The sequence below is a fragment of the Meleagris gallopavo genome, chromosome 4 (assembly GCF_000146605.3).
Source record: "Meleagris gallopavo isolate NT-WF06-2002-E0010 breed Aviagen turkey brand Nicholas breeding stock chromosome 4, Turkey_5.1, whole genome shotgun sequence".
Taxonomy (NCBI): domain Eukaryota; kingdom Metazoa; phylum Chordata; class Aves; order Galliformes; family Phasianidae; genus Meleagris; species Meleagris gallopavo.
Window position 1 is genome coordinate 39393890 of NC_015014.2, and position 22150 is coordinate 39416039.

General features: G+C 40.3%; 2 protein-coding genes and 1 long non-coding RNA gene across 8 annotated transcripts in view; 1 reads left to right on the forward strand and 2 right to left on the reverse strand.

The window, feature by feature from the left end:
- Positions 1-2445, reverse strand: part of LOC104910729 — a 5023-nt gene extending 2578 nt beyond the window's left edge. Inside the window, exon 1 of the long non-coding RNA XR_004159631.1 lies at positions 649-2445. This is a non-coding gene — a long non-coding RNA (uncharacterized LOC104910729). The remainder of the gene's footprint in view (positions 1-648) is intronic.
- The window catches only part of C4H4orf17 (chromosome 4 C4orf17 homolog), an 18802-nt gene extending 11249 nt beyond the window's left edge, over positions 1-7553 (forward strand). For all 4 annotated transcript variants that reach the window (XM_010710026.2, XM_010710027.2, XM_031553117.1 and 1 more), the window contains 7 exons: positions 2452-2658; positions 3228-3292; positions 4774-4935; positions 5209-5290; positions 5661-5829; positions 6156-6199; positions 7042-7553. In XM_010710026.2, the coding sequence (XP_010708328.1) occupies positions 2452-2658; positions 3228-3292; positions 4774-4935; positions 5209-5290; positions 5661-5829; positions 6156-6199; positions 7042-7226 (914 nt within the window). In that variant the 3' untranslated portion in view covers positions 7227-7553. The remainder of the gene's footprint in view (positions 1-2451; positions 2659-3227; positions 3293-4773; positions 4936-5208; positions 5291-5660; positions 5830-6155; positions 6200-7041) is intronic.
- A 3315-nt stretch (positions 7554-10868) lies between these two features.
- Positions 10869-22144, reverse strand: TRMT10A (tRNA methyltransferase 10A). 3 transcript variants are annotated; one of them, XM_003205757.3, is made up of 8 exons: positions 22054-22144; positions 21375-21656; positions 20476-20638; positions 19224-19295; positions 18678-18752; positions 17541-17690; positions 15943-16048; positions 10869-12634 (listed from the first exon to the last, which is right to left on the reverse strand). In XM_003205757.3, exons 2-8 carry the CDS (start codon positions 21572-21574, stop codon positions 12480-12482), a joined length of 921 nt encoding a protein of 306 aa, XP_003205805.2. In that variant the 5' UTR covers positions 21575-21656; positions 22054-22144; the 3' UTR covers positions 10869-12479. The 3 variants fall into 3 exon arrangements, with proteins under 3 accessions (XP_003205805.2, XP_010708331.1, XP_019470349.1); XM_010710029.2 differs by having other exon boundaries at positions 19224-19370; XM_019614804.1 differs by lacking the exon at positions 19224-19295.
- Between the last annotated feature and the right edge of the window lie 6 nt (positions 22145-22150).

Genomic DNA, 22150 nt, shown 5'->3' on the forward strand with positions numbered 1-22150 from the left:
AAAAAAAAGCACCCAATGCTCCCATTTCACAGATCTAAAATAAGCATCTAATCAGCATTCACAGCTCAGTAAGAAATCTCACTTTTGGAACTGGTCAGTCATGGCCAAAATACTAAGACCCCTTGGGGACAATATGGGTAAGCAGCATCCCTACCATGACAGCAGTGTCATCTGCATAGTAGCATAGTGTTCATTACATAGAAAGGAGTAAGAACAGCTTACTCAGAAGTAGACATTGAAAAAATCTCTTAAAATCCTCTGCACTACAACATTGTTGCTCATAACCTTAAAATGTACCCTGAACACTCTCCTCTATGCACACACAAACTTATTGCCCTCACTTTATTCCACTAGTGTCTTTACCTTTTCTCAGCAATGAATAATCTCAGGTTGATACTGTAAAAGTTAGGAGCACTAAATTCTTTACACTCTACCGCTAAAACTATTTCACCAAGACAACTGAGGTTTCATTTAAGCTAGAACAACTTCTCTTTCCTTCTGTGCTCACAAGTGTACCTCAAATGCCAAAAACTCTGCTTAGAGAGACATGTTCTCACTTGTTTTTTTAAAATTACTTCACTCTCACCTATATCATTCTGATACTTTTCCAGGAACAACATATTGTGCAATACAGTATTTCATACTAACCTTGTGCTCCAATAATGCTGTGCTATTTTATTGCACACTAGATGTAGATGATTACTGTTCCTACTCCTGAAAGGAATACAGTCAGAAATCAGCATACCATCCACATCAGCAAAACAAATAGTTCTTCTTAGGATGGGCTTCTGTTTCTGAAGTTGAGCCTGTGTGCTTGTACAAAGACATCTTTTTGTCGGTGACTGAAAGAAAACTGTTGATGACTGGACAGATTTACATTGCAGAAAGTATATAAGGATCATAAAAGGGACACAAAAATCTCTACTGAGTTCCTCAAAAACTGTAAGGATAAGTAAATATTGTTAGAGAATTTATATTGGTAGTTGACGAGTTCATAATAAAACTTCTGCAATAAAGTGTGAAGGGTGATGCAGACCAAATTATTTCTGAAAAGGCTGAGTTTCTTCCAATTCAGAATGAACACCTTTGAAGGAAAAAAAAAAGAACTTGACACTGACCACACAGCTTAAAATGCACATTTTGTACTCCTCTGTGTGCATATATACAATCTATATAAATTCAGAATATGAAATATATTATATATATATATATCTTTTAAAATGTTTAATATGTATAAAAATATATAAAAATACAGTACATTTATCTCTTTTTCTATAACCTGACAAAAGACAAGGCAGCAAAGATGAAAGTCTTATATTGCTTAGCCAGATTAACTCTAATTGGTTGGGTACCTTTTAATCTCAGCAGAATAACATTTTGCTGTAATTTCTTTCTGCTTCAGATTGGTCTTATGTCAGATACCTAAGAGAATCAAGGTTCTGAAAAGCACTCATCAACTGCTTCTTCTCCATTGCTTCTCCAACTCAGTTTGACTAATAATAAAATAATGGTTGTTTTTGAAATTCCAGCTAAGAAAGGAGGATTCTAGTTCTTCACTAACTGCTGCTACTCTCACTGAAGACAACAAGCTTTTTAAGTTAGGCATGAGAATTATTTCCTGATTACCACTGCTTCACTCTATCCAACCACTCTCCAAGATTTAATTTGGAACATCACATCTGTTAGGCAGAGCTTGATCTGCAGCAGAATGCTTATGGCTCTCTGCCACCTGTTGAAACATACCATGTTTATTCACTGTTTAAACACCTTCTGTTTGCTGTACTATTAAACTCACTTCTTTGGTTAAACAGTCAGGGAAATGGATCAAAAGTCTGTGTGTTAACAGTTTAGAGCCTCTATTTCAGTGTGTCCAACTCAGCCTCCGTGTGCTACCCATATGGGGTTTTGTTCTCATGATGATTCAAGAGCTCATGGACGCAGAATAAGATTCACTGAATGGTCAAAAGCAAAAAGCAAAGTTTTAGAAAAAACACTTGAGAAAAATGAAAAAGTGCCATTTCATTTGACACATGAAGCAGTGGATAGAGCTCACCCGTTTGTAATGCTGGCTATAGGTCATTCCCAAAAGGCAGTAGGTATCCTCTTCTCATATGCGGTACCGTCCATTTGTACCGCACATCTGGTCTAGAAGCAGATTGTGAGAGGTCAGTCACGGGCCTAAAGCAATGACACTCACACTGTCTTTGCAAGTTTTGTTGCAGCTGAGTGATATTTTTTCCTGTTAGGCTTCTCAGACTTTTGAAATTCCCTTTGACACATCCTATAAGCCCTATATATATATTCTATAAAACTTAAACTTTGATACATTTGTTTTCCGTTCATCCAGAATTGACTCTCCATGGAGATCACTTGGTAAGTTATTATGCTTGTTTACTGTAGTAAACACTGTAGCCATCTCTTTTGTTTCTATTGTTTTGGTTTTTTGCATAGGGTTAAACAATAGTCCGATCTGTTGTGTAAGACACAGCTGTTTTGGAGAACTCCCATATGCTGTCAAAACAGCCATCCCTGAGCAAAAAGCTGATGGAGAACATGTGCTAAATGGGAATGCCAGAGGCAGCTCACCTGCCAACAACTGTCTTCCAAGGCTTGAGGCTTTCATGCAGAGAGGGCCTGGCTCTTCACAGCTTGCGGCACGTGAGTAGGGACACCAAACTGCTGCATTACACAGCAGCAGCACAGCAGAGGAACCTAAACTGTTAAAGGTGGAACCAGGTCTCAGCCAGGGCACTGTGTTATCACAGCTCAGGTCCAGGTAAATGGAACCTAGGGCGATCCATTAAGAAGGCAAGTGTTTCTTCCCCTCCCATCTTAACAGATTTCTCCTTGCTGACTACACAGGCAATTCCGTAGGTTTTAAAAATTCTATGCTCACCAGATATCTAATGATTTCACAATTATCAGCAATTATTGCATCTGTGAGCAACATTCTCAGTAGCAGTTACATAGTACCATAAGCACACATCTGTAACATATGGTTTCCACAATTTTCTTCAGCTTTGTTAGGCATCCCAACAAGCACTTACAATAACATACAGTACTATGTGATATAGTAAAAGCAAATGAAAAAGGAAGGAAATACAGACTTCTAAAATATGACTTGGGCATTTTTGTGATTAAAAAGGCCCCCCTCAGATACAACCTAAGGTGCATCTAATGTTTTTTATTTTTCAACCTGAGAAAACACTCTGCCTACTGATTTCCAGAACATGGAGAAGGACTTGCAAATGTTCCAGAGAGGATTCAAAGTAGCCCCAAATCACCAGAAAAGGTGAGTTGAAAAAAAAAACAACCTAGTTCTTAATTTCAGCACTCTCCTTCTCACTTCTGAATACTGTAAACCAAACTCACCATCTCAGGCTGCTAAGGAAGAAACACACCCAAAAAGAGGGCTATGGGGAGAACTTGGAAGGGATACAGTATCAAGAAGAATTATGACTTAATCATCATCCTATCAATTTCAGCTCTGTAATATCACTGCGCTTTGCTAGCAAGAAAAATGGTCAAATCCAATGAATACAGGAATAAAAACTCACTTTGTCTCAAACTGCTGGAAGAAAAAAAAAAGAATCCCATTATTCTACAAACAAGTACAAGATAAATCCTGCCCTTTTAACACAGATTCTTTACATTTTAATTGCCAACAGTTTTAATTTTGATAATACCATTTTGTAGAAGTAACATACTGGGGTTTAGATCCAACTTCACAGCTGTGTTTATGAACGCCATTAGAAGGTTCTCTTTGCAATAGCTCTTTAGTCTCAAGCTGCACGTTAACCACTTACCTTTACAGTGACTGTACAATAGCTGGTTGCTAAGTTTTTATGCTATTACAAACACTGTCACAACGGTGGCAAAAAAAAACCGCAAACGTTGCTATACTGGTACTGAACAACAGAGGGCACTACTCAAATGTTTTGCAGAAAATATGCTAAAAATAAGAACTAGGTTCTCTCCTAACTTTCCCATTTTTATTTTTTTTCTGTCTAAATGTTGCTCTTTGATTCCCAATCTGGGCATAGTAAAGAACCTCTCTTACTTTTTCTGTATGCATGCAGAACACAGTTCTTCAAATTGTTTACTGTTTTGGTTGCAAAATAACTTTCCAATGGCCAGATACTGCCACATGGTGACACACGCAGAAAATTACTGTTGCTAACCGTTAGGTGCATTTTGCTTTTCCTCTGCCTTCCCCCGTGCGCTTATAAACAAAACCTTCTGCTAATCACATCGTAATTCCCAGGCTCTGGTAATTACTGGCCAAGCCTGCACACAGAGAAATGAAGAGTTGCTGAGGAGCACACTGCAAATCCATGATAGTACAGCAAACAAAGCATAGAGATCCAGATTCAACTCCTTCCTCATCCAGTTTCCCTTAGTTGTTATCCAGCATCACTTTCATTCTTATTCCAAAAATCTAGATATTTCCAGAAAACAGATTTTCAAAAAAGGTGATTCAAAGCAATGCTTAGTATAAGGTTGTACACATTTTCTTCAGCAGTAAGGGGAAAAATTCAACATTATGCTGTGGATATCTGACATTATTCCCGGTGACTATGTGTTAGAACCTGTAGTCATTAACCTATGCATTTCCTATTTCTGGCCATTTTCAGCCAAATAATAGTTATGCATGTGTTTACTGCTGAACATCCTTTCTGGGGATCCCTGTTAGACATATTTCACATTGCCTTTAATTGCTTTCAAATGGAGTCAAGGCATTTCCTTACAGATTGTTTTCTATTTTTGGAAAAGCTTTTGAAAAAACGACCCCAAACCTCTGCACAACCTGCAACTATCCAGGGAGTCCTCCAGACTCTCTCCCAGCCTTCTTCTGCATGCCTCAACTCGAATCACAGTCCTCATGCCCAGCAGAACACAGATTTTGACCTAAGCTACCTGCATGGGGAAATAAAGGTAAGATGTGACTGCTGCGGTACATGGCTTCCAATGACGTGATACGTTTGTATTTCTTGAGGATAGCACGAGACATTATTTGACAGACTTTATTTGCCCCAGTGTGGATTCTACTGACTTAAATTTGTATTTAGCTATGACTCTGCAAGACACTTTGCCTAGCTGTAAAACTCTGCATGCTCAGGCTACTAAGGCTAAAGTAATACACGCACCAGAACTATGCTGCCAATCAGCTTTTCCATCTTCATAGTAACTATCTCGTACATCCTCCAGGTGCTTGAAAAACTGAGAAATGTTTTCCAGACAGATTCGCTTACAGAGATCCAGGAATGGCTCTCAAAGGCAAGTCTAAAAGGTAACAAGCACATGTGTTCATTTTTGAAAGGAACAATCTCTCACATATTTGTATAAACTCCAGAAATTCTCACAGGCCTGAACTGTGTGGGATTGCTGAGTTGGAAGGACTCACTGAAGTGTGCCCAGATGTGGCCATTCTGAACAGAAAGCAGTCACCCAGATCTCAGTAGATTCAGGTCTGCCGCAGGGTAGGAAAGCCTCACACTCCTAGTAGCACTCTGGGCTAGGGGGAAGGCAGAAAACAAGTGTTATTTCTCATGTCCTTAAGCCCCTCAAAAAATCCCAGGTAAGGGAACTCCCAAATTCACCTCCAAACATCCAAATCAAGCAATAATGTCAATAAAATCTCTGCTGTTTTCCAATTTCAGAGAAAGTCTTCATGTCCAGACTGATTTACTCTGAACTGACTGGTAAAGGCAGGCTGAATAACCAGCCACATGCAATGCAGGAAGGTGCAGGAGAGAGCACGAATATCCAGAGTTTGCTAAAGCCCCGGACTCCTTCTCAGAGAGGTCCAGAAGGAGATATAAATAACAGGTAAAATCTGTGGTGAGGCTGCTAAGGTGAGGGGATAAGCTAAGCCTAACTAGAAAGTTTCATTTTCTTTGCCTCTGGATTTTGTGAAAAATGCAACTTCGACTGAAGTGCATCACACAGATCTTGAATGAGAAACACTTCTAACTATAAAAGAGCTCACACACTCTGATACAAATTTAGTTATTATGGGAACAGAACAGAGCTTTCTGAGCACTTGAAAGCTCTTTCAAAAAAATAAAAAAACACAACAAAAACAGAAAAGGCAAGCCTCCTGTACATTGCAGAGGACAGTTTATACTGTTTGACTTTTGTCCTTTTTCATTCAGGCCTTCAACTAACAGATCAGAAGCAAATCAAAACACGAAGCATGGTAAGTACTGGAAATTATAAGTGTTAAGATGCCATGTGCCTAGCATGCTACAGAAAAGGGACTGTGAATGTAGAGCAGCCTTACCTTTTGTCACTGCAGCAGGTCCCAAATTCACATGAGAAATTAAACTTAGAAACGGAAGTTCCCTAAGCCAGATACCCAAGACTCTTGAGGCCACTCAATTGGTTTGTCTTGATATAACATTCATGTAAATCTTTTAACCAATGCACCTCATAAATGCAGGAAGATAAGGGATGTGTACAACAGCATCTGCGTGTTGCTGGAAAAATCATAGCAGCAGGAGATACAGATTTAATTTCTTCCTTCTCTCTCTAAAATCTCCTTTTAGGAGTTTCACATAGGCTGAAACTCTTTCTGTTAACAAACTGGAATTTGCCAGCATGTAATGCATCTCCCTGCCTCTTTGCAGCCAAAAATCTCACTTTGAGATTTTTTTCAGCTACCAAAGCCCCCTTTTGAGCTTCTAGCCAGCCAAGGGAAACAAACATTACTGGAACTCCCAACAGAACCCACCAGTGCCTCTCTGTATCCCTTGTGAAACATAAAGCAACAACAAAAGTCAGTACCTAAATGCCTGATCATTTTAACAAAGCATTCACAGCAGCTCCAACGCATGTACTGCTGTTACTAACCTTACTGAAGGAGTAGGGAAGGATGATCTTTTATAAGAATAAGGACAAAAGAAAAAAAACCTTTGAAGCATCAATTTCTCCTTCAAAGTGCTTTTGGAGACATGGAAGAGGCGTCCTTTCTCAAGTGTCTACCAAAATTCTAAGCCTAGCCTGGTAACGTACTGCTTTCTTTTTCAAAATGTTTTCCAGAAATGGATAAAGACCGTATTTTGTTCTCAAAGCTGAGAAACAGAGGTCCAGCACATGCAGACACATCATCTCCAGAGAAGAGCCATGGCTGGCAATGGAAACAAAGAGGCGTGCCCTTGAATGCTGCCCTGCAGCAAGCCAAACAACAGATAGCCCCCTCCCAAGGGAGGCCCACATCTTCATAGCCATTAAAGTAGCTGCAAGTCATTTTCACATACAGAAATGCATACTCTTAGCACTTACAGATATAAAAATTAGAACAAATGTAAAGAAATTGTTCAGATTCCCTTTTAAAATTATTTTCTGCTCATTACATTTGGCTTTCAAATCATGCTGCATAGGTACATGTGAAGTAAGCTAAATGGAAAAAGGCAGAGGCAATGCTTTTCAGTTTTTCAGATTTGTGTTTTTGCATGACCCACCTAGGCCTGCACAAATAACTCTTGTTATTCTAATTCTCGAGAATTCACAGGCATAATGAGACAAGGAGAGGGTCACCACTTTAAAAAAAAGAACCCTGAGTTCCCAAACTCAGTGACTGCAGTGACTTCAGATGCCTACCTCACAGCAAACCATTGTGTACTTCCATATCTCCCATTATTAACAGAGAAGCATCACAGATTGATTTTAGTATCTGCAGCACGTGGGGCAAACCAAACATGAAAACTACCATGCAAACCTCAAGCCACTGAAATGTAGGCCAATAAAGACAAAAATACCTGGACCTTTCTTAGGTCAAGTGAACCGTGAAAGCAGAAGAATTAGATTTTATCTGAACACATCTCTGCCAATTCATTCTCACAAAACCAAAGCATGCTGATAAACAAGCTACAGTTCTACTGATTTTTTAGAGAAAGAGAAATTTAGTGAAAACAGGCTCTTTCAAAAGAACTGCCTGTGTGTTGGGAAAGGAGAGAAAGAGAGAAATTGTTAGCATGTTATGGAAAAAGGAGTTTAGCTCTGAGCAGTGCTTAGCTTACTCCTCTAACAGCCCCTGTCATCATGTCCAATCATTTCTACCATAACAGCTACCTCCTCCACTCCCACTTCTCTTTGCAGGACAGGAGCACACTGTGACCTGGGTGCCCAGCTCTGCGAGCAGCCAGCGAAAAGCCACTTGCACAGAACAATTATTGCTCAGGTGTACTTGCCAACTCATACCACAGATGCAGAAACTCATTTGTACAAACGATTTAAATGAGCATCAGTTTCTGGGATATGTTAGGCATATCGTTTCCCTACAGCTGTCCAACAGTATTAGCCTGTAGGGCTGGGTAAATGGGAGCAGAGCTTCAAATGGGAGGAGTTGACAAGCATTATACTGTACAAGACGAACCCCTTCCCTTCTACGGTGCTTTGAAGTTTCCCTTGTCTCAGGTAATAACACTACAGAAGAGGCGGAAACCAAATAGCAGCAAACTGAACAGCAGGGCTGAGTGACCATACATCAAGTGAACAGTAACAATATCTGTGTGTGTACTTCTGGGCCATATTCACATTGCCTTAATTCTATGTAAATCTCTGCCCTAAATGTTTCTTATCAGCTGTCTCTTAGCATCACGCTGTGTTGAGCCTGAAAAGCTTAATTAAATCTCAGAGACCTTGGAGACTCATTACTGAATAGAATCAGAATGAAAGCAAGGTTAGCACAGCTTTTCAAAAGCACAGTTACATCCCTCTATGAAGCTGGCAGGCTACTAAGCAAACACGTTAGAGCCAGTAAGTGAGACAGTTTGCAAGGTTAGTTTTAATCAACTGCACCTTCAAAGATATCTCCCTTCAAAGCCATAGGCTACTACTTTTGCTAGATGTCCAAAACAAATCTCCCTCAAAGGTGCTTTACCCATCTAGGAAAGTCATAGAATCATAGAATGATTTGGGTTGGAAGGGATCTTTAAGATCATCTAGCTCCAACCCCCCCTGCTACAGGCAGAGACACCTTCCACTAGACCAGATTTCTCAAAGCCCCATCCAACCTGGCCTTGAACACCTCCAGAGGGTGGGAATCCACAACCTCACTGGGCAACCTGTTCCAACATCTCACCACCCTCACGGTACAGAATTTCTTCCTAATATCTAGTCTAAATCTACCCTCTGCCAGTTTAAAGCCATTTCATTTCTTCCTGTCACTACATGGCCTTATGAAAAGTTCCTCCCCAGCTTTCCTGTAGGCCCCTTTCAGGTATTGGAAGGCCACTATAAGTTCCCCCCAGAGCCTTCTCTTCTTCAGGCTCAAGAGCCCCAGCTCTATCAGCCTGTCCTCACATGGCAGGTCCTCCAGCCCTCTGATCATCTTCCAGCCCTCCTCTGGACCTGCTCCCCATCCTTCTTCTATTGGGGGCCCCAGAACTGGATGCAGAACTCCAGGTGAGGTCTTACAAGAGCAGAGTAGAGGGGCAGAATCACCTCTCTCAACCTGCTGGCCATATTCCTATTGATGCAACCCAGGATACAGTTGGCCACCTGGGCTGCAAGCATAAAAGACAAACAAGTTTCAATGCGTAAACCTTAAGACTAGAATAAAAGTTATTTATGTTTAGAGGATAAAGATTGGCAAAAGTCACACCAGATCAACAGGCTACAGCCTAATACAAGTGTTACCCAGTCATGCTGTGCACCTGTTCTGACTCCTTCCCTGGTCTTACCTGCCTGCTCTATTGATGATGTAGATTCTCTAACAGGAAGAGCTGAAACAGATTCTTACAAACACCAAGGCATAGCAAGGACAGAGATCCTTGAAAGACTATTCTGGTGAGGCAGCTGCATTTCTTTGTCCTGTAATAAAATTAGATGCCTCATCTTCAGAACTATTGTTTGTTCTTACCACCAACAGCTGGGAGTCTACAGCCTTTTGGAACCATCCTCTGTTACTGAGAAGATTCTAAATGCTTCATGAACTACTCGGGTTGCAAACCAATCTCCCCTGAATGTATTTATTTCCATTCCTCTTCAGAGAGGTTACACTGTCGCTGCAGATTGGGCCCGCTCAATATATCTCTGCAGTGCGAGTTCAAACAAAAAAGTTACACACTTCACTGCAATAACTAAATATGGACAAATTTTCAGACTTTTCAGGAAATAAAAAAACTATGCAGTCATTGAAAACTATTTCAATAAGCAGTTCTGGAAAAAAAAAAACCTCATTATTCTAATACATTTGAGTATCTTTATTATGTAACTTACTCACTCAACAAATAGCTGACGGCACTCATCGTTCACTGCCTTCAGTTCAGATCTCAGGATACCTGTCCCTTACTGGGGATTTACTTGGACCTGGAATAGCAGTGGCCATCTCTCATTTTTAACAGCTGGAATCATTACTGGTGTTTAGGCAGCTTTCTCTAAGTGATATGTCCAGCCTCCCATGAGTAATTTTGCTGTCATGCCTGCAGCACAACTGTCAGAAGCCCACCATGTATATTACAGGATGCAATTCAAGCAGCTTGGAAGCCACGCTTAAAGTCCTACAATTTCTCACAAATCCCATGATTTTTTTTAAATCACTTGACTGTTTCCTGCTCGCCACTGCAGAGCAACAAGGTACTAAGATGTACTACCTGGGAAGCCCATGCTCTTTTTCACAGGGGCAGTCAAACATTCAGGGAAACTGGAAAATATAGAAAATATAGAAGGACAACGTACACATCCAAGTGAAATACAGAACAAGACCAACGCTAGTCAGGACGCTTTTCCCACGGATGTCAACAGATGCCCATCCTACCATTTTGCACTTCCACAAAGCAAAAACTCTTGAGAGTCCTCACTTTGTCTCTTAAATGAGGCACATCTATGAAATAAGTCTTAAAAAAAACCTTCAAGAGACCGAAGAGTCTTATACCAGGTTTAATAGGTGCTATGTACATTAGCATGCAGTGCCTCAGCTGTAAAGATGTACTTCATTGTAATTTCAATGTTTTACAAAGTTTCATCAAAACTCAGTATAATAAATAATGGGCACACTTGCACTGCTCTTGTTACAGATATAATACCAGCAGTGCTTTTATTAAGAAGCTAACCTTGCTGGAACAAAAGAAATCACGTTCTTATGTAGCCTAACAAAACTAAACCAAGAACTACTTGAGGAAAAAAAGCCACCCCTTCAAAAGAAGAAACTTTTCTGTGGTTATTTTAGAAGTATACGGAGAGGTTTAGGAAGTCACGACCACTTCGCTGCCAACCCTTTAGGGACCATGAGGACTCTGCAGGGATCCCAGTTCCATTCTCAATTAAAAAGCAATAACAGAGGGAGAAATACAGATATAAAGTCACATTTGCATCTCCTCTGATTCCAGGTCAGCAGAGACAAGCAGTCACAGTAAGGTGGGTTTTAGCTCTTCAGCAATCAGTGTGAGAGCCATACTTTCTCACATTCCAAAATGCCCCAGCAGCTACTTGGACAGCCACTACAAACAGAGGGAATGGGGCACATTCTCACAGGTGAGAAGCAAAGCCACACCTCCAAAGTGTCCATTTCTGAACTTGGAAAAGCACCAACAAACTGGTTTACAGCTTCCAGCCAAGACAGAAACTGTGGCTTTAAAAGGGAAAAAAAAAAAGCAAAGCACTTGACAGACAACACAGTTAACATAATGGGGAAAAAAACAACAAAACAAACAACCAAAAAAACCCAGGTATACTGAAGTTGAAGAATAAGACTTGTAACTAAGAGATCCTGACTTCTGGTATTATTCTGGCACTGCAGGTTAAATCTTACTACGATGATCAACATATAAGAAGTGATCATGTCACCTGAACTCACTGCACATGCACCAACAAATGTATCACACGCCAGCCAAGGCACATGCTTTGCATGTACACAGACAACCATTTACTCAAACTGAAGCATTAAGCAATGGCTTGACCCCACACTTGTATTTCCTCCTCTGACCACAACTAACTAAAATCAGGGGTATAAGTTGGAGTGGCTCAGCTGATAAAGGCAACCCAGTTGCTTGTGACTGTCTGTTGAGATGCTCAGGAAAATCAGAGTTATTTCTATTTTTAAATGAACGCCTTGCAACAGGCACTAGTGGTACAGGTTTTGAGGTCACAGGATTATTTGTAATTCATTGCTTAGAACTGAAACAGAGATGAATGCACACATTAAAACAGTGATTAAGTATTTTGGGTAATATACCCAAACAATTATTAAAAAAAAAAACATAAATAACATAGCTTCCTTGGTAAACAAAATAAATTCTGCATTTACTATTCATTTATTTTTTTTAAAGCTATTAATATAGAAGTTTCAGGATAAAAGCTGCATTTGTTTTTACCCTTTCTGTCCAAGAACAACTTTGACCCAACTCCGAAGCTACCAAGCGTTGAGACAATTAAGTATCACAAGGGCAGATGATCTTCAGAGCTTAACTGTTTCGTGTCTCAGTGTTATCCCACAAACTGCATGTCTCATCTTTCCCATCTTCTTATTCTGCAGGCTAGTTGCTGTCTGTGTCATTGTCTTCCCCTTCTTTCTCAGATAGAGCATGTTGGGCTTCTCCCAATGGAACTGCCCCTTTCCGCTGTGGCAAGACACTGAAAAAGGCCTCCTTCCAGTCTCTCTTCTCCAGATACGCGAGGATGATTTCAAACACTGCAACGTTAAGAAACACTATCAGCTCTTTTACAAGAAAGAAACTGAAGTACTGATAGGAACACAGCTCCAAATCCATTTTTTACAGACATTTACATGCATTTGGGTAGAGCCAAGGAAGTGAAGGAAGAAGCAGAAGTGGCAATTCTGAAACTGCTGCAGTTTAAAGCAAAGCACTTTCAGTCTCTGGTCTCTATAGTCTCTCAGTTACTACAGCAACACTTTTCTGTAGTTGCTCCACTTTGAATTGATTTCTCTGAGGGACAGAGGAATGTCCATCCAGTCCTTCAGATCTCACAAGTGCCTTCTATACTAGCATTAACACCTTCCCCATGTTAGAAAGGAACACTCCTGTGGATGCGCCTCAACAATGACGTTGCTTCCCTCCCAAATTAAAACACAAAGACAGTCCCAAGTCTTCCTAAAACCTATTATAACCTATTATAACCTCATTATCTTTCTCTTCCACTTTAACTGATGAAATCTGAGCTTAAAGCAAAAACTCTCATTACTCCTCCTTTCAGCAAGTATTAATAATACGAACTTCTTGCTATTGCTATTATACTAACCGTAACCTTTACCCAACTCCTTCCTGTTTCACCTCCCACAATTTTCCCTGGTTGACAGGGAATGCTCCAAAGTGCATTAAATGCAAATGTAATCAGCAAATTCTTATTTAGAAAAATCTCAGGCTGCCCCCCCCAAAAAACTCTTAACGTAAATTGCAGCTCTGCAGCAGCAGGGAAGGCAGGAGGCAGCCCTATGGCTAATAGATAAACCAGACATAGCTAACAAATCTGGAGCGCACAGGTGGTTCTTCAAGTTTGAGGCTACAGAAATAGTGCTAACACCATTTGAGAAGGGAGACTTAAAAAAGCACCAAGTGCAAATGTTCCATATGAGAAAGGATCGGAGGAGCTATAAGGGAGGAACTGCACAGATCTCATGCTGAGAGTCAGGATACAGAAAAGCATCACATTTACTAGATGTTTCCTAGATCCAGGTTTCCCAGACAGCTTGCCAGGATGCCCAGATTACAGGACAGTGTGACACTGACATAGATGGCCATTTTACCGAGCAGGTTATTCACCTTGAGAGGTCATACTTTCGCAGTGCTGTCAAAGGTCGTACCACTACATAAAGACCACTCTAAGTTACTCCAGAAACCACCTGTGGCAAAAATGGCTGCTCAAGAAACAAGAATACAAGGAACACCATTGCTTTGGAACTTGATACAGTAAAATTAGAACCGATGGAAAGAGAGAGGCTTCAACAGGGCAACAAAGGCTTCAATGATACGCTGCAATAGCAACAAGAGCATTCAGCAAGGATGGGAAAAGACAATGTGAACAGTTAATAGACATCACCACAGACTGGAACGTAACATGGCACTGTAACATACGCTAAAATGAATTTGCCTTGGCATAGAAACCTGAACAGATATTTGTGTGCCTCATGCCATTATAACATGCAGGCTCTGAACCACTGGTAGAAGTATACAGAGACACCATCCCAATAAAAGGTATAAATAAGCAAATAAATGAAAAGCAGCATATGGACTCGACTGTTAACAACGCTAGCGATTTCTCACCACCAGAGGGCCCCGTTCAATTTAAGTGCTTCAAAGACTGACAAGGCAGTTAATAAAGAGTTTCTTCTGTGAGATTTTTCAAATTCACCACTATTAAAAGCAGTTCCATAGGGACCAGGCAGGTCCCACAGTCTCATCTATCCCATGCTCTGGTCTTCTAGCTCCAATCCCTGCACCGAGAGCAGGCACCCAGATGTCAAATTAACCAAAACAGAAATGGTGAGCAAAAGCAACAAGATGTGTTCTCAGGACAACAAAAAAATCTCAGTGAAAATAAGCTTCTCTCTTGCACAAAATTTATATGAGACTTGAGAGACAGCTTGATTCTGTTCATCTTCTTCATATCTAGTAGCATTTCCCTTGAAAACTGTCTTTTTTTAATTTAGCTTGTGTTATTGGGGTTACAGTATGGACCAGGGCTATAATTACAACCATAACATCCCTCCACTTTTGGCAGTGGTGGAATTATTCTTGCCTAAAATCCTTAAGCAAAATACTGTCATAGCAGAACCTTTACCTCTGCGTTATGTGTTTTTCAACTCTGATCTGAAAATATTTTAGAAGAGTACGGGAATGCAATCCCACACAGTATGAAATCCCAGCAACTAAACTGCAGCAAAATCAGGTGCCTAGAAGTCTAGCACAAGAAACGTGCACAATATCATAAAACAAATAAACGAACATCAGAATATAGGTGATCTTTTTTTTTTTCCACATAAGGCAGCCTCCAAAAATGCTGACACTAGAGGTCAGTATAAGACCTAGCAGAAAAATTCTCCAATAAAACTCTACAGATAGCAGAACTTCTAATAAGTGGCACGAAGATTTGCTACTGCCTATATAAAGAACACTTAAAGATTAAGTTTTAGAAACTATTTCCTTTATGTTTAAATATTCTTTATTATCATGCAAATGTGCATCTCATCAATCACTGGCCTCTCATGAAATTAAAGTTACCATGCAACACATTAATAATATAACAAACTTGACACAAGGCAAGACAAATAAAATAAATGAACATGAAGTGAGGCAAAATGAAAACTCATATGCCATGTTAAGAAATTCCCATAATGGTCTGTGTAGCCCCTGTTTTCTGTGCTTTTTTTTTTTAAAAAAAAACTATTTTTGACACTGAAAAATAATAACAGAACAGGAGGACTAGAAGGCATCAAGACTTTGTCAAGCATAATTGTATACTTCAACCAAAACCAGGAAGCTAGGTAAAAATGCAACTATGAAAATCTCAGCAGATAGAGTACTGCTTAATCAAGCTAGGTCAGCATACAGGTACCTAAGCAGTGACACCTGTACAAAGCTGTCAGAAGACATGAAAAAAAGATCACATTCTTAACCTCCAATGGAATAAAATACACAGAACAGTTTTCAACTGTTTTCAAGTGTTTTACTCACTTATCCACTAAGTCTAGAAATAAGGCTGGGGTGGTAGTAATGCCAAAATTAATCATGGGACAAGTTAAAGAGAACAGAAGGTGCACTTCTCAGTGGATAAGGCACTTCCTTAGCTACTTTTGTATTTTCCCATACATAAAATACTTAAAGGTTATGACTACTGCATCCCAAAGGCAATTAGATTCAAGAAGTACCAGCACACTAAGAACCAGATGTTTTCACTGTAGCGCACATTCTGAGGTTTCAGACTCAGAATTTTGCAGGTATATTCTGTAACAGCGCAATCATTCAGTATTTTAGAACTTACCATGATTGACTGCTAACACTTTCCGACTGTTCATCTTCACGAAGTTTCCCAGAGGGAGCTGTGCATGACCAATTCCTTGCTCTACAGCCTTTCTATAAGTAATTCCCTGGAGGAAAGGCATAAAAACAACTGGACTGAGTACCACAATTCCATATCAGCACAAACAGATAAGATTACAAGCATCATTTTCTGTCCAGAGTCTCACCAGTACTGCCTCACTATTGCTGTAGAAAATATTTCAAAATAGAGAACTATCCAGATAAGACAGTATCTGCTTCAAGAGTTACCTCTGGAAAACATGCCACCTCAAATACATGTCACTCCTATGATGTATGGTCAGAAGGATGGCAAACAAGACCTGGTCATACAGGTCTAGAACATACCAGGCACAGCCTGTTTCAAAGGCAAGCCTGAGCTTAAGCACAAAGTTACTCAGTTTAAGGTAACCAGGTATTTTTTTTTGAGGAAGAAATACAGGTGGAAAAAAAAAAGCAAATTCAGTACTTGAGAAACAAACAAGTTCTGGAAAGTGTGTACAGTCAATAAGTATACAGAGGTTAGCCTTGGTAAGATGTAAAATCAGTAAGTATACAGATGTTAGACTTAATAAGATTATCACAGTGGAAAGATAATAAAAATAAATGAAAAAGCTCACTGGTGTTGTAGGCTTGCAGTAAACTCCACAAGGAGCAATCTCCAGAGAGAGACTTTCTCAGTGGCAGTCAGTCCTTAAATGGGGTCTAGGAGAGGTGAAGCCAGGCTCCACCCCTTCCTGGTAGCACAGGTGAATTACCTTCACCTGTGCTCCCACGGCTGACTCACTGCTTGCCTCAGGTGATCAATCAGACTGTGATCAACAGTTCCTGTACAAGTGAGTAACCACTTGTATCATAATGACCATAAGGGATTTAGGGATTTGCTTTAGTTTAGTTAACTGTGGACTGTTTTAGTGTCATTTGTGATGCTAAAAAAAAAAAAGAATGAATCTTAAGACTCAACACGTCACCAGAAATGACATCGAGGTTTCTTTGAAGAAAAGCAGGAACAAGTAATGGGAACAAAAGCACACAAAAAGAGCTTTTATTTCCCAGCTGCATTCTCCATGACTTTCCAGGTTCACACAGCACAGTCCCATGTGCAGCTATGGAACCAGATCTCTCAGGCATTTGCATTACTTCACTAAATTCTCCTGACAAGCAAACTCATTAGAAAAGGACATTCAAGATTCAAGTGCTGCTCTTCATCTATTTTTGGGCGCGTGCACATAAAAGCGCACACACAAGTGCATGAACAGAAACCAAACCCTTCTGCCTGAAAACATGGCCCTCGGTAAGCTGAGCAGTGTTATGAATTCCATTCCTATATTTAAAATGAAAAGATTAAATCCTAAGAGGCCTCAGCACGTTTGCACTCTGGAACACAAGTCACTGATCCCACCACAAGTTTTATTTTCTCTTTTCTGCAACAAATTTTTAATGAAATCTTTTTTGAAAACCTTTTCTTATTATTTATTTTTGTTAGTTTATATGTGTGCATTATTTATGTAAAACAAGACATGAATAGAAGAACTGTAAAGAAGAAACATACCCACAATTTACCTTGTGGTGATTATGATCCACCAGTCCTCCAATCACATAAGCCTTCCTCTCGTCCAGCTCACTGAGAACATCTGGGGAATCTGAGGTGAGGTACACCAGGTCTTCTTTCTTTATTAGTTCGCTGTAGTGCTCTGTTCTAATTTGGATATCCTAAAAGAGTTTAAAAAGTTACATTTAACTGACGACTTGCTGGGCAATCTTTACAGACCCAAGACTGAACCAGCAAAAATAAGAGTCACTTTATGCCCCTCATTCACGTTTCATTACATCCCATAGTACAGATTGCATACTCCATGATTGATCCACAGACCCACCATAGCTCCCAAAAGCACTGGCGTGTAAAACAGTCACTGAGAAACTTTCTGAAACACCAAAAGAACTCTGCAAAACCTTAAGTTCTTGTGATTCCCTTCAAGTGTTACCTTATGTCCCACAGGGATCCCAATCATTTTCAAGACCACCTTTCCAAAAGAGCAAAAACGGATGCAAACGCTAACTAAGCTAACAGTACTTGTTAGGATTTGATATGAGAGGTTTACTCTGTGCCTTTGCAAACTGGCGATCACACAAAATCTGCTCCAAGTGGAACCACCCTTCAATCACACAAAGTGTTCCTATTTGCTGGAATGCTTGTTTAACAGGAGTCACAAGGAAAACCAACATGATACTGTGTCAAGCCATTTCTCTAAAGAACACTTCAATATTGAGAGGTGATATAACAGAAGTGAAATGAGGAATCACCTCATTATTTCAAAGCAGTACTCTTCCCAATAAAAAACTAAAAATAAAAAACAAAAAGAGCACTGCCAAAACAGAGACTGTCAGAACTGCCTACATCAAGCAGTCCATCAGAGAACAGTATCTGTTCAAGAACAAGTGAAGATTGCGTGTTTGGAGAGTTTAAAGCAAAAAAAAAAAAACCACCTAGATTCAAGACAAGCACTCCTTGACTTAAGTTATATTATTGTAGAGCACAAAGAGCCTCACTTTAACATGATATTACTCTGAAGTCGCAGAAAAAAATTATATTTATATATAATATATATAAAGCACTGGTCCTTCACAATACATAACTTAGCTAACAACTGTAATGAAGATTTTTTTTTTCCGTTCTTATAGAAATAGTCAAATATTCACCTTCCAGTTGACCCATCCTTTGTCATTTTCATTCATATTGCTCTTCAGCTGTCCTCCATGGCTGGTCAAGTAAAACTTTGACAAGAACAAATGAAAGATACACACTGCTAAATTGTTAAAAAGTCTATTTGTTTCCCCACTGTACAATTTTTTTTTTTTCTCTTAAGCATTAGCTAAAATGTTCTTACCATCTAGTTAAAAGTGGTAGTGGTGCTAAGACCACACTCATGCAGTTAGAAACAAAGAAATACACACAGTCCCTTTTTTCCACCTTTGTGTGTGTCATAGACAGAACTGACTATCAACGCTGCTTTAGTGGCACACCAGTATCCGGCACGGCACCAACAGCCACATACTTTTTTTGTGTGTGTATTTTTATAACTTTTGGGTTGAAAATTCATCAGCTAAAATAGATGTAGTTTTTTTATTAAAAAAACAAATTTTTTTTTTTTTATTTTTTTTTAAATGTCCACTTGTGTTGCAACTGTCTTTTTCACACACTTTGTATGTGACAATACAGTCAGTACTTAGTTTGTTTCAACATACCTGCACAGGATGGAATGCTTTGCGATTTTCTGCATAACATCTCTGAATTTGCTTGTGAAGCTTCTTAACATCCTGTATACAACACAATTTGTTTTTACATAGTCCTTCAGACAGACCACCACAAAATGCTTTACCATGAGCCAGAAGCTAAAGAGAGAAAAAGGAGGCTTTTAACTGGCAAAAGTGACTGCTGACAGAGAGCGGACATCGGACATCAGACCCTGACAGAAGGAACAGCCTTTGTGAAGGGATTCTGCTGACATGGAAACATACATTTTCCGCATTTAAACACCTCTATGCACGTGCTTGATTTGCATTGCTCAAGGAAACAAACAAAACAAAATCACTGATATTCAAGTGCACATTTAAACATTCAAAATTAATCTCAGGAATCAATGAGATTTGCCACACCGCAACACTCAGTCAGTGCTACGCATGCTCCACATTGCAGTCAAAAAGCAGCCAGATGGGCTTTGCAAAAGCTCGAATTCTCGCAGTCTTGCAGGACAGTGAAGTCAGAGCAGTAGAAAGGCTGAGGGTAAAAGCAAGGGGAGAGGTCTGCCTTAGACACTGCAGGCTGCACTCATACATGAGGCTGCAAAGTAACGCATGTTCCTTGTAGGGGTAAAGCTGTTCTGATCTCAAAACGGCAGACCAAGTGTCTTGACCAGTGGCTGGGTACCATGGCTGATCTTTCTCATATTTACCTCTCCTGTGAACATCACTCCCTTTTTTTTTTTAAATTATAATCCACTTTAGGATTTTAGAAATGGGCTGAATTGTGCCGTCCTGTCCAAACCACTTCTAGTGTACCTAAGAAAAATCTCAGTATCCTCATAATGCTAAGAGTTCTAATTTCCACGGAACCTCTCTAACACTGCTGGGAGCCTCGCATCGATTTCAAAGAAAAAAGTAATTGGATGTGGCATTTACAACCTTTCTAGCAAAACCACTTTGAAGCAGAATTGCATACAGCTTCATAGAGAACAGACTGCACAAACTGTTTCTATATTCCTGTTTTATGGAATCAAACCAACTCACCACATCTCCGTGAATGTGATCAGAATCTTCAGCAAGCTACATAAAGGTACATTCTAAACCCTGAAAATGTCTGCAACTGACATGAGCAGTTCTAGGAGTCATTACAATCTGAAAAATGCTAACTATCCATTACTATCTGCTCTGATATTGCATCAACACTGCAACTGGAGTATCTTCCAACATTTGTATTTGACGGGTAAATTTGATTTACCTTTAGCACCATCAAGTCATCAAAGCTGCAGTCCACTATGAGGCGAAGCGTGCTGGGAACAACTTTCCTTCGCATACGCTTTCTGTCATTCCCTTCGTTACTGGTGTCTGATTTTGACTGACGTTCTAATTTTCTCTTCTGGCGTTTTTCTATTCGTTTCTGCCTACACAAATAAACAAACAGATAAATCTTTGATAAAGAGGTGCTGCTGAGGTGCACATTATGCACATAAATGCAATGTGATAAAGATGGATGGCCCATAACAGTGGTAATTTAACTTCTCTCTGTTGCTCGCATCTGTGCCAACAGAACTATGAAACCGATACCCCGACTCTGCTTGTGAAGTTCTAGATATACATACAAAGATAGATATCTGTGATTCAAACGAAAGCAACAGCAAGAGCTTTGTGGACTTAAAGGTATTCTGAGTCAGGACTTCTGCCCAGATATGCTTCTTCCCACAGAAGAATACACCTCACCATTGTCCAAAAACATTTTCACAGGTAAGTCCATGTAACTAGCAGTACAGCATTTCATGTGTCAAAAGAGAAAAAAAGAAAACAACAAAAAAATCAACCTAGTGCTTTGCAAGATCTGCCAGCAACAAGAAAAGGCACATCCTCCTTCCTGACAAGCTAGTAACATGCAATTTTGAAGCCCTCCTCCTACTGCTTCAAGCTGAGGAACACTTCTAGCATGGAGAAAATGCTTACCTTTACAGCTTCTTCATGCTCAGATGGAACAGACTGTGACTACTGCTTTAAACCTAGTATAGGAAAAAACTGGTTCAAGAGCCCTGATTTGCTAAAGCTATCTATGCACAGATTCTGCTAACACGTTACGACTATCACAACAAACAGGCACACACAATCCTAAGAAAACCATTTAGTGAACCATACCTTCGGAGATCCTTCTGCTCTTCCCACTGTTTTTGCTTCAGTAGTTTCTTCCTTTGCCTCTTGGACATGGGCTCGAGGCATTCTGTTTTGCCTGTGCCTTCCTCTGGTCTTTCTACTTGCCTGTCACATGACTTCGCCTTTGCTTCCACCTCAGGTGCATCAGGGGGCATGGTGCTTTCTGTTGGTGTTCCCGATGACATTAGCTTCTGGCTGGCTTACTGACTTGAATCTCATCCGCGTGATAAATATTTCATGAAAAAACAATTTCTAATCTCACCAGTTCTGTAAGATACAAGAGAGTAGTCACTAGAAAGCTATTAACAATAAGTTCAGTCAGAACGAACACCATTCTAATGAACATCTATCATAAAAACAGAGTGCCTTTTTCGGTTTGCTTAAAGCCAGGTTAATAACACATAAAGCACCAGAGCCGGGCTGCACGCCGTCAGAGGTATTTAGTTACTTCAGCTAACCGACAGAGCCGTGTCACCCGGGGGTACCGGGGCGCGAGGCCCAAGAAGAGCAGCCGCTCGGCGGCACAGCCCCGCCCGCAGCACCGGCGCCCGGCGCTCACCTGGCCGCTTCCTGAGGGCTCTCACGCACGCACCCGCACAGATACACATCTGTACACACACACGTATGTTCGTATCTTTGTTCACGCCCCCCAGCCATCACATACCTCGCCAGGCTCTCCACCGCCGCCCCCAGGACTTCCCCAGAGGCGATGGCTACAGCCGCGCGCTGCAGGCGGCTGAAAGGGCTCTCACCGGGCCCAC

What these genes read in the sequence shown, in the direction of transcription:
- TRMT10A (XM_010710029.2), bottom strand. Translation starts at nt 21,574, where the DNA reads ATGTCATCGGGAACACCAACAGAAAGCACCATGCCCCCTGATGCACCT. An exon ending in GAGCAGAAGGATCTCCGAAG is followed by an intron (nt 20,639 to 21,374) that starts GTATGGTTCACT and finishes TTATTTGTGTAG; the next exon opens with GCAGAAACGAATAGAAAAAC. An exon ending in AGTGTTAGCAGTCAATCATG is followed by an intron (nt 12,635 to 15,942) that starts GTAAGTTCTAAA and finishes TTAACGTTGCAG; the next exon opens with TGTTTGAAATCATCCTCGCG.